This window comes from Theropithecus gelada, chromosome 5 (genome assembly GCF_003255815.1).
Source record: "Theropithecus gelada isolate Dixy chromosome 5, Tgel_1.0, whole genome shotgun sequence".
In the NCBI taxonomy this organism is placed as follows: domain Eukaryota; kingdom Metazoa; phylum Chordata; class Mammalia; order Primates; family Cercopithecidae; genus Theropithecus; species Theropithecus gelada.
In genome coordinates, this window is record NC_037672.1 from 118960883 (window position 1) to 118973398 (window position 12516).

At 36.8% G+C, this 12516-nt stretch overlaps 2 protein-coding genes across 3 annotated transcripts in view; both read right to left on the reverse strand.

Annotated features, from left to right (window-relative positions):
* The window catches only part of BBS7 (Bardet-Biedl syndrome 7), a 54783-nt gene extending 54422 nt beyond the window's left edge, over positions 1-361 (reverse strand). Inside the window, exon 1 of the mRNA XM_025384981.1 lies at positions 141-361. Within this exon, the coding sequence (XP_025240766.1) occupies positions 141-176 (36 nt within the window). The 5' untranslated portion in view covers positions 177-361. The remainder of the gene's footprint in view (positions 1-140) is intronic.
* Positions 362-8923: 8562 nt separating this feature from the next.
* The window catches only part of TRPC3 (transient receptor potential cation channel subfamily C member 3), a 72335-nt gene continuing 68742 nt past the window's right edge, over positions 8924-12516 (reverse strand). For both annotated transcript variants that reach the window (XM_025385932.1, XM_025385933.1), the window contains 2 exons: positions 12257-12332; positions 8924-9777 (listed from right to left, as the gene is read on the reverse strand). In XM_025385932.1, the coding sequence (XP_025241717.1) occupies positions 9635-9777; positions 12257-12332 (219 nt within the window). In that variant the 3' untranslated portion in view covers positions 8924-9634. The remainder of the gene's footprint in view (positions 9778-12256; positions 12333-12516) is intronic.

Here is a 12516-nt window from a genome sequence, read left to right on the forward strand (position 1 = left end):
CTGAGAGGTCGGCACCCAGCTCGGCTCCTTCGCCTCCGCACCAGCTCCTGGAGACCCAGACTTTCGGCAGTGAAAGGAAGGAATCCTCTCTGGGAGCTGGGCTTGTCCAGCGCGGTGCCCGCCCCATCCTTTGGGTTTACCTGTAGATAATCCATTCGGTTTAAAATCGGATCCATGATGACAAAGCTGAGGGGCTAAGCAGCGCCGGACAAGAACAGGAGGGACAGAGACTGCCGGCCCGCAGGCCTCCGACCCAGTCTGAAAGCCGCCCGCGCCCCCTCAGAATCCAGCTCCAGCTACCGCGCCCACTTCCTGGGCTGCAAAGGCCGGGCGACAGGGCAGTGGCGTCCTGCGTGACGTCAGTACGCTGCTGCGAGGGTCTCCTGGATGAATATGAAGGCCCGTCCCTTTCCCGAAGCACCGCCCACTGTAGCGTGTTCCAATCAGAGGCGGAGAGGAACTAAGGGCGCGAGGTCTGGGAGACTCAGGGCGGTTTCCACAGAGACCCCAGACGCAGCCTTGGCTCCACCCTCACCGCGGCCCAGGTCTAATACTGGACTTCTTTCCTCATCGCTGTAGAGAAAACTAGTTAAGCCTGCTAGATTCTGACCGATTTCACTCTGACATTGGAAAGGGTCCCGCGAAGAATTAGGTTCCACCGTTACAGGTGTTAGCTTACAGCAGCGGTTCTCAGACTTTTGGCCTTAGGACTTCTTTACAAAACTCTTAAAAAACCGTTGAGGACCACAAAGCCATTTGCTTTTTGTGGGTTTTCTCTCATTTTTATTTATTTATTTTTTATTTCAATAGTTTTGGGTGTACCGGTGGGTTTTGGTTACATGGATGAACTCTTGAGTGGCGAATTCCGAGATTTTAGTGTACCCGTCACCCACCAGTGTACACTGTACCCAATATGTAGTCTTTTATCCCTCACCCCGCTCCCAATCTCCTCCCCACCTGGAGTCCCCAGAATCCATTACATCACTCTGTATGTCTTTGCCTCCTCGTAACTTAATCCCACTTACACGTGAGAACATGCAGTATTTGGTTTTCTATTCCTAAGTTACTTCACTTAGAATAATGGCCTCCAGCTCCATCCAAGTTGCTGCCAAAAGATATTATTTCGTTCCTTTTTATGGCTGAGTAGTATTCAATGGTGTATATATACACTACATTTTTTTTATCCACTCATTAGTCAATGGACACTTAGGTTGGTTCCATATCTTTGCAATTGCGAATTATGCTGCTACAAACATGCATGTATATGTGTCTTTTTCCTTTGGGTAGATACCCAGTAGTGGGATTGCTGGATTGTATGGTAGCTCCACCTTTATTTATTTATGGAAGCTTTATACTGTTTTCCATAGTGGTGGTATTAATTTACATCCCCCAAGCAGTGCAAAAGTGTTCCGTTTTCACCATATCCATGCCAACATCTACTGTTTTCTAATTTTATTATTATTATTATTATTATTATTATTATTTTTTAGACAGAGTCTTGCTCTTGTCCCCCAGGCTGGAGTGCAACAGCACTATCTAGGATCACTGCAACTTCCGGCTCCCAGGTTTAAGTGATTCTCCTGCCTCAGCCTCCCGAGTAGCTGGGATTACAGGTGCCCGCCACCACACCTGGCTAATTTTTGTATTTTTAGTAGAGACAGGGTTTTGCCATGTTGGCCTGGTTGGTCTCAAACTCCTGACCTCGTGATCTGCCCGCCTCATGGCCATTCTTGCAGGAGTAAGGTAGTATCTCACTGTGGTTTTAATTTGCATTTCCCTGGTGATTTAGTGATGTTGAGCATTTTTTCATGTTTGTTGGCTATTTGTATATCTTCTTTTGAAAAATGTCCTTTGCCCACTTTTTGATGGGATTGGTTTTTTCTAACTGATTTGAGTTCCTTATAGATTCTAGATACAAGTCCTTTATCAGATGCACAGTTTGAAAATATTTTATTTTACTCTATGGACTGTTTAGTGATTATTTCTTTCGCTGTGCAGAAGCTTTTTAGTTTAATTAGGTCCCATTTATTTATTTTTGTTTTTGTTGCATTTGGCTAATGTCCAAAAGAGTTTTCCCAATGTTATCTTCTAAAATTTTTGTGGTTTCAGGTCTTAGATTTAAGTCTTTGATTCATCTTGAGTTGATTTTTGTATAAGGTGAGAGATGGGAAGCCAGTTTCATTCTTCTACATGTGGCTAAACCAGTTTTCCCAGCACCATTTATTGAATAGGGTGCCCTTCTCCCAATTTACGTTTTTGGATGCTTTGTTTAAGATCAGTTGACTGTAAGTACTTGGCTTTATTTCTGGGTTCTCTATCTGTTCCATTGGCCTATGTGTCTCCTTTTTTTTTTTTTTTTTTTTTTTTTTTACCAGTACCATGTGCTGTTTTGGTAACTAGCCTTGCAGTATAATTTGAAGTCTGATAATGTGATGCCTCCAGATTTGTTCTTTTTGCTTATTATTACTTTGGCTATTCAGGCGCTTTTTTGATTCCATATGAATTTTAGAACTTTTTTTTTAGTTCTGTGAAAAATAGTAATGATATTTTGATGGCAATTACACTGAATCTGTAGATTGCTTTGGAAAGTATGAAGACCATTTGTTTATATGAGTTTACCTATTGATTTTAACCATAGTAGACATTAGAACTGAAAGCAATTAGTGTTTTTTAAAAACCTATGACGAATATCTTAATTAAAAATATTTTCCAAAATCAAAAAATAAAATGAAATAACTGGTACTGTGTGCAAATCTATTTTCTGTCCATTTTAATAGTAGACAGGAGGAGCTTCAAATCTGCTACTGCATTCAGTCTATTGTTATATGTTGTTTTTGTTCATGTGTATGAAGAAAATTTCGTCCAAACTCAACAAGTGGTAATTTTTTGAAAGGTTAGTTGCAATGTGAAATGTGACTTCGTTACATAACATCAAAAAATCCCATCTCTTAGTACCACCATGGATCTCATCAGTGAAGTCCCGAGTATGGGAGATCTGTCAAACTTAGAGTGGCGAATACATATTTTCCAAAATTCAAATTTGTGCTTGAAAGTTTGAAATTTACACATTGGCAACAAATGTCGATTGTTTTCCTTGAACTGATAGGTTCCCTTCTTGAATTCACAAGAAAGTAAATGCCAAATATCTAAGTCTGAATAATCATAATTTGTCAGTAATTCCTTCAAATAAAAATAGTGTCCCATGAAAAAAGCAGCAAGTTCAGCTAGCAGCTCAATCCCACAAGTGCTTTTCCTTGAGCCAGCTAATGTACTTCAATATTCAGTAGAAGGATTTTATACATACTTCTTGTGTCATCACATAGAACATTTAAAAAGACATATTCAAGAGTTAAGATGTAATAAATGAGGGCTGAATCAGAAGAAAGAAAAAAGGAAAAAAGATAATATTAACAATGTTGCTGCTTCGTAAAGGACATTTTTATATGAAATGGTTTTTGTTTCCTATCAGTGCATGGCATGTAGAATATGGTGTCTACTAGTACGGTTTGGAGCCACTATTTTGATTTATGCTTAAGCACTAGCAGTATTAACCACCATTGTTTTGGTACCATCATTGCAAATGTCAGCAGAGTGAAATGGCAAATCACATCTTAGTATTATGAAAATAGTTTCAACATTGCAGACAGCTGTGAAAAGGCCTCAGGAACCAACCCTGCCCCTCGGGGCCCCACAGACTACTACTGACCCATAGTGACCCACGATTTAAGAGCTGACATTCTTTGACTCACTTTCATCAGTCCTTCCTTAATGCGCATAGAGCTCTGCCTAGGGAAGTACAGATGAGTTCAGATACAGCTACTTTCCTGATTTTTGTGGTTTTTCTTTTTCTTCTATTTTTTTTTTTTTTTTTTTTTTTTTTAGAGATGGGAGTTTTGCCATGTTGCCCAGGCTGGTATTGAACTCCTGGGCTCGAGTGATCGCCCACCTCAGCCTCCCAAAGTTCTGGGATTACAGACATGAGCCACTGTGGCTTTCCAGGAAAGAGTTCACAAATAATTGTGAAACAAAAAGAATTAAATCCCTGAGAAGAGGTGCTTCTTAAGAAGAGAAGTTATTTACTGCAGCAATATCTGAAAAAGTTTTCCCTTTGTTCCAGACAATTATTTCTCTGAGGCTAAAATAATTCCACATTAAAATAGACAATATATGAAGATGGGTTAGCTCTTCAGCAATTTGGGGGAAATATACATCAATTTAGATTCAAGAAAAAAAATACAGATAAATCTTAGAAGTCAACTGAAAAATAAAGCCACAGAAGAGATAGAAGAAAATAGAATTGTATAGCATTTTACAGAATTTTGGAGGTTGGAGGATATATTATTAGTTTGCTAGGGCTGACATAGCAAAGTACTACACACTGGGAGGCTTTTCAACACAGAAATTTATTTTCTCACAGTCCTGAAGTCTAGAAGTCATAGATCAAGGTGTCAGCAGGGAACCAAACCAATCTTCAGAGGCCTCTCTTCTTGGCTTGTAGATCGCTTTCTCCCCGTGTCTTCACATGGTCCTTCCTCTATGTCTGTTTGTGTCTTATCTTGTCTTTTTAGAAGGACACCACTCATATTGAATGAGTGGCCCACTGAGATTATCTCATTTTAAATTAATCACCTCTTTAACGACCCTATCTGAAGGCGAGGACTTTAACATGTGTTTTGAGGGGACACAATTCAGCCCATAACAGACGGAAACTGATCTCAAAAGGAATAGAAGAAACCACAAAGGAAAAAAGCCGATATGGTGGTACATGCCTGTAGTCTCAGCTATTTGAAGGCTGAGGCTCAAGAAGATTACTTGAGCGCAGCAATCTAGCCTGGGCAAAATAGCAAGGCCCCATCTCTAAAAAACAAACAAACAAACAAAAAACTAACTTAAAAAAAAAATGAAAAGTAAAGATAAACATTTCAATATGTCACAACAATGTTTAAATGAAAACAAAAATATAGGAGAAAAGAGTTAATATCTTAAAAAATAGTTCATACAAATAATTAAGAAATACTATGATTCTAATAAATAGGCAAAACAAAAACAAAAACAAAAACAGACAATGCCGGCAGTGCTTATTTTCCATTTAACAAGTGATGTCCACTGTTTAATTAATTGTGTAGAAGGAAAGCAAGAGTTTGTTTTGAAGCTCAAATTTATTTTAAAACAGTGAAATGAGGCTATGATATAGCATCAAAACAATACAAAAAGTTTGCATAATATGATATTTGGAGTTCTTTGATTTTGCATTTAAAAATACAATTTATTATTTTTAAAGTACATACTATGTTTTGTTTCTAAATGATTAGTAAAGATTTCAAACTACTAATTTTAAGTATTCCTCAACTAATTAATTAGCAGGGTGAGGAATTTTTATTCACAATAAAGAAAATGTCAAGTTAAATTACCACTGTGTGTCCTCTTTTTAAAGACGTTTTAAGGTATCATAGACATCTTGGTGGTCTTTATAAAACTCAACAGAAGATGATTGCCTCTCAGATGTGACAAAGACCACTTTGGAGACAAATTTGCAGAATTACCATGCACCTTAGTAATTTATAACCTTATGTTATGGTGCTAAAGCAATCATTATAAGTTAAACAACTTATGGCTAAAAATAAAAGCAATTTAAACTGCATTAAAGTTAAAACCATCAACACGCTAGTAGTGGTCAGCAGAATGACTGAGTCATGAGTAAAAACATTAGTTTCCCCTAACACATGGTATAAATTTAGAAATTTTCAAACTCTTTTTTAAACTGAACAAAGTTACAGATACCCATTTTAGGTTTTGTTTTTTTTTTTTTTTGGTGGGGGGTTCACTTTGTCACCCAGGCTGGAGTGCAGTAGCGTGAACACAGCTCACTGCAGCCTCAACTTCCTGGGCTCAAGTTATCCTCTTACCCCAGCCTCCTGAGTAGCTGGAACCACAGACACACGTCACCATGCCCGGCTAATTTTTTTGTATTTTTTGTAGAGACAGTTTCACCATGTTGCCCTTCTGGTCTCAAACTCCTTAACTGAAGCCATCGACCTGCTTCAACCTCCCAAAGTGCTGGGATTACAGGTGTGCACCACAGTGCCCAGCCTGATTTTGGGAGGCTGAGGCAGGAGGATCGCTTGAAGCCAAAAGTTCAAGACTAGCCTGGACAACACAGGGAGACCCATTTCTAAAAATATATTTTTAAAAGTTTATTTAAAAAATTTAAAAAGACACAGAAAGAAAGATTACCACCTTGGATGATATTAACCTGCTGAAACACCTCTATGAGCTCCAGGGACTAGAAACCCCTGATGTAGCATAACCCTGTTTGCCTGAACTATTTATGAAGACCAGAGAAGTTAAATGGGTTGTCCCACACCACAGTCATTAGTGTGGCTTCAGTTCTCTTTAGATATTGTCCATAAGACAATTTATCATCCCATTTACAAAAGCTGCTTTCACTTGGCTTGCACATTTGAAATATAAATATATTGACATATTGGGTAAGATAGTTATCCTAAATTGTATCAAATTTGCTTTTAATAATCACAACATATCATTTTAAAGTTTTTATTGTGCATAAACTCTTTGAAGATATTGTGTACCATTTTTCAAAGTTTTCTCATTATTTCAAGTCTAAGAATCCAAACTTTTGAACAGATTGTGACTTCCATAAAGTCACGGGTGCTCTGTAAATTCAATATAGCAGGAACTTATAAAGTACCAAACTTTTCAAACAGTACGTCTAAGAAGCAGTTTGACTGTTGCTTTCTTTTCTTTATTTTATCTGTAACTGAGAAAAAAATAAGAATAGCAAAGAGGTAAAAAAATGAGAGATGTCCCAAGGAAAGAAGAGTCCTGGGGTTTTGACAATCCTTTAATTAATGTTTTTTTTTTCTAGAAAGTTGTTTTTGGTCCTGTTTAAACGCTCCCTTCTCTGAATTGCCCCAACAACTTTGAGCTTTGTTTTCCCAAAGGTATCTGTTAAAAGTGAGTAGGGAAAGGACTTGCTGACCCAGAGCTATCTTTATCCTCAAGTGAAGGACTAATTCTGACAGCAATCCCCTCGACTAATCCTCATTTCAACCGTAGGCTACCACATTAATACCTTCTGTCTTAGTGTGAGTTCCCTAAAAGCAAAACCTAACAAGATTTGGATGTGATGACTCATTAAGGGGATGCTCTCTGGAGAAAGGGAGGGAAGGAAACTTGAAAAGGCAGAGGAAGAAGCTAAACCAAGATTTCATCTCAACTTGAGTCTGGCATCAGCCTAATCCTTTCAGGAGCTCTGGAGCATGAACTGCACCAAATAGTTGGCCCCACCTTGAGACAAGGGGCCGGCCCTTTGTGCCCCCACCCATCAGTCACTGGCCATGGGAAGCTGGAGGCATCACATCCAGGGTAAAACTGCTTCTTTTTAGCTGAGGGCAATTCTCCAGGGGAAGTGATTAGCTAGGAACTGGACAGGAGAATATGGGAGACAGGTGCACTGGCCCGGTAGAGGGCATCTGGGCAGGGCATCAAAAACATCAATCGCACACACTACACTTTGTCATCACACCTTCTTCTGAAACACCACCTTGAAATGATAAGGAAAAAGATGAAATATTAAAACTATACCAGTTTATAAATAGTAAATAAAGAAAAAATGCCTGTTAAGAGCTCCACAGTTGTGAGGGGCATGGACGCAAAAAAAAAAAAAAAAAAAAAAAAAAGTCAGTTTTTTTTTAAATTCACATCGTGTAGATACCATGAGGCTTATCTTCATACTTCTCTGATCTTCAGATTCCAAGGATCATAGGCTGAATGTCCCCAGCTGAATCTGCCACTTTTTCATTCAGCATTTTTTCCAACCCCAAGGAAGAAAATTACAAAATATTCAGTTCCATAGCTATAAGCAAAAACTTTTCACACTTGGAATCTGGACCATACTATAAAACTATCAGAAATATCTATTATAGAAACTTTGTATCTTTACTATCTTAACATAACATATGGTAACATATAACAATGGAAAAATTCAATATTTTATTCAGTTCTGAGACACAACATGAAGTCTTAAAAATGTTTAAGACAAATACTCTTAGCATCGCACAAAAGTTAATGAAATGTTCTACAATAGTAGCAAAAAAATGTATAAAGTTCCTTTCTTAATTTAACTCTCAAAAAGTAGAAATTAAGAAGTAACTTTAAAGAGCTTTATGTAGTTCCATTTAACACTTATTTCTGTCTTCACGTCTAGAAAGCTTTTCTGTGTGACAGCAACGATTTTAAAGTAGCATGTATTTAGTTGGTTTTAAGGACCTCTGAAACTCTTTGAGCTATGATCACAATTCGTATTCCTATAAGACTTGACAGCAACTGACTGAAGGGACTCAGGATGCTAAACATAACTCTATGAGAGATTTAAACCTAGCTGGTTAAAAAATGCTTTGAATGTTTTATGGTCTCTGAAGCTACCGGGGAACTTACTGGTCTGTATGCCTTTTCCCAAGAGGCATTGCGGATATTACCAGCATTCAGCTCAGTTATGTAATAAGGCATACGTAGATACATCACAATCTATTTTATATAGAAAGTGGAATTGGAATCCTTTGATAAGAAAAAAAGATGTCAATCGTTGTAAGCAATGATGGCAGGAAATGCCTCAAAAGGAACTGAAACACACCTGGGGATGCTTGGCCACGTCTTTCCAGGTACGCCCATAGTCATTGCTCTTTCCTATTTCTTCCCATGAGCAGACCCTCCAAAACTCAGAAGGGAGCTCACGGATGAGATACGAAGTCAGCTGTTGATATCTCATTTAGCATTAAAGCAGCAGAGGCAGAAAATAGACCGTTATAACAAAATGACAACCCTGCATAACCTCCAACTTAAAAGAAAATCACATTACTGAAAAATGACAAATGTAAGTCTAAGATAGAAAGCAAGCAGTCTGTATTTTAGAAAAATCTTTAATGTGTTGTTTTAAATAATTATATGAAACTTAAATATTTAATGTAATTATATTTTTCATTAACCGATTTTGTTGTTAAACTCTTCCCTCGGGGCTCAATGGTTCTAGGATTATCAGTGACACCTAAAATTCTAAGAATGTCTTACCAAGTCATAGCTGGTTGTAAAATTTCTTCAGTTTCTATTTAAAAAAAAAAAAGATCTCTTCAGAACTCAGAACTTGGACAAGGGAAGGTATGCTACATAGTGAGGACTTTTTATTTTTATTTTGTTGGCAGTTCAGTTCAGTTGGTTTCAACATTTATTGAGCACCTACTATGTACCAGGCACTGTACTAGATGCTGGAGACACAAAGATGAATAAGACATGGTCCCTGTCCCCAAGAAACTGATAGTCTCTTGGAGGCAAACAGGTAGTGCAAAGATGTGGAGTTTAAAATGAATAAAAATTTCAATAATATAGTAATATTGGGCTTTCCAACACAATGGTATGTCATTGTAATGTCAAGGCAGACAAATAAAATGCATTTTCATGTAATAAAACAATAAAACCATTACGAGCTAACTTTTAAAGATTCACATGATAAAGGTAGTTAATACTAAAAATGTACATCATAGTTTTTCAAGTATTTCATACTTAGAAATATTATTGCCCACATTTGTGCTATAGTCAAAGCCAAATCCAGGTTGCCGCATCATTCACATCTCAGCATGCTGGGATTCAGTTTCTCACTAAGTTTATGAATTAGAATGGCTAATTCCTCAGTTGCTTGGCTCTTGTCTTCCAAAAGTTCATAACGAAGGCTGGAGATATCTTGCTTGATTTCTTTTAATTCACCTATAGTATTGATATTAAAAAATTATTGGTAAGTTGCTCTTTGCATGTAGAAAAGAACAAAGAGTGAAATTCTTACAATATCAATGTATTTCCTTCATAAGGTCTCCAAAGTAGCTACTTCAAAGTTTTTTCTTTAAAATATTTAAGAAACATCTGTCTTTAAAGGTATACTGACCTTTGAAAAAAGCTATAAAAATAGTCCAGCTATATTTTTTAAGAGTAACACTCAGCTTAAAGTATTGTCCTTTTGTTCACCCACCTTTTAACATAAGGTGATTCTCTGTTAACTAATCTATAGCCGGGATATCTCCTTTCTGACTACAAGGGAGTCCCTTTGTTTCTTTCAAGTGTAAAGATTGACACCTGCATCAAACATTTCCCATTGCTAGGATCAAAGGGAATCCTAGAAAAACTAAATTTTACTAAAAATGAATCAATCTGTCTGACAGGCAAATAATTTTAAGGCAAATATGAAGTAAGGGAAAGAAAGAAAAAAGAGTAGAGAGTGTTTATTAGGGAAGGTAATGGCAATGGACATGAAGACATTAGTTTGTCCAGCATAAAGGATTAATGTATAAGGAAGTAACAAGCAACAGCGCAATTGAGGAGTTTAGATATGATACCACTGGCAATATATTCTTGAAGAGAATAGGAAAGTTTGGGCTATAAAAATAAATTGTTCCCATAGTTCAGTTTGGCAATATTTAGAGCATACGTGTATTGCAATTAGAAACTGGATTCTCTTCAAGGAGAGGCAGTATTTGGTTAAAAAAGAAAAAAAACACTGGATTCTCTTGCAAGTGACTGTAATGTAGATAAATCACTGACTTTCAAAGTGAATGTTGGAGCAAGAATTTACCTTGAATCTAAGAAATGATTCTTCAAACCATTGACTTAGCTTTTTATAATAAAATGGCATTTGAAACACACCTTTGATGATATTTCCTGGTATCTTTAATATGCTTTAAAGTATAATTTCAATATTCTTCTATTACATAAACATCAGAGCCTTTTTATTTGAAAAAAATTCTAACTCTCAGAAATACAAAACATTTAAGGAGCCTTTTGTGGCAAGAAAAAAAAACAAAAAAAAACAAAAAGTGCTTCCTTTGGCATATGGCAATATAAAAGGAATAAACTGATCTTATTTGAAATCATGAGGCAGACTTCGGTGGAAGGAGTGGATTCTCACACCATTCAGTATCATAGAGGACCCCCTGCCCCATTTCACCTTCTACTATCCTTTCTTCCTTGTTCCCGACTCATGGGGAGACTACAACCTATGTGTTGTATTAAATATTTAGTCTGCCAATTCAGGAAACACAAATTACTCAAACTCTTCAGATTTTAATTTCCTCATTAATTAAATAAGGAGGTTATATGACACACTTTCTTAGTAAGAACTTTGTTCAAAACTCCAAATTCCCATTGATTTTCCTCTTTTGTGCAAGGGCTTGGGAAATGCTTCTTGTTTTTTATGCTGTTTTGGCCATACAATTCTTCCCACTTTGTTCCTCCCTCCCCACCCCCATGGAGGTTATGGTACAACTGATCAGACTTCTGCTTTCTAAACTACAACCTCATTCCAATCCTTTCTCCTGAGACAGTTTGATTAGGTCACCATGATTAGATTTTTGCTAGTTATCAATTATAAATTCACAGGTTTCTTTTCTACATACATATACTATTAGATTGATTTCAATTTAAAAGGGATTCCTTGTATTAATCAAGTAACGGCTTCAAAGTCCATGAACAATATTATTAAGTTTAGCCCTTTCTTCTTTTATCAGTGTAGATAGATTTAGTGGCATCTCATTGATGTTGGAAGGTACAGTTTGCATTTTTAGGGCAACTTATTTCTCCCTGGTTGATTTCTTTCCAACTCTGGGCCTGTGTTTAGCTCTATCTCCTAGACTTTTGTAAAAAATTTTTATAGTCCACACTGATGCCCTGCCTCAAATATGCCTTAAAAAAATAAGCTTGCTTAAAGTAAGGAGGCAGGGGGGAAAGTGAAATTCAAAAGAGAAGCACCACACAAGAAAAACAGGTTAAAAATGTGTTTCTGAACAACAAAATAGAGGTTTTCCTGAGCACATGAATTCTGTTTGAGTCACTGTTCTTTTATCTGCTTAACTGGAAAAATGTTAACACTAATGTGAACTCACTGAAAATGTAACCAATACTACTGACTACTTTATGTCAGAGGGATTAAAAAAGTGCTAGAAAGATGTCAGTCTTTACATTCTAAGAATCAGTTAGGGCACTATGAGTAGAGATAAATTGCCTCTGATCAATATTTTAAATAACTGTTTATTTTAAAAGATGAAGTTTTAAAAATGTAACATAAGATCCTTCTCCCATCTGAGAGGCATCCAAACTATAACCTGGGATTGGATTTTTAAAGTATGCCTCAATATGAAGTTTTCCAGGTTCATTAAGTTAGTTATAAAAGGATGTTTCTCAAGTTGGAGATGCTTACCTTCATTAACTTCATCATTTTCTTTGTCTACTTGTGCTTTCAAAACATACCGCTTTATAAGTCTTTTCATTATCTGCTGTTGGGCAAAAGTAAATGATTAGACCTCCACTGATATACATAAGTGCCCCGAATCTTATTTTCCAAAGAGGCTTACATACCTGTAAAGCAAACAACTTGGGAGAAAAATTTTTTATAACTATGTATAGAAAAATTATGCAGGTTTCAGAACTTAACTCTCTTAACGCCTTCTACTGAGACTT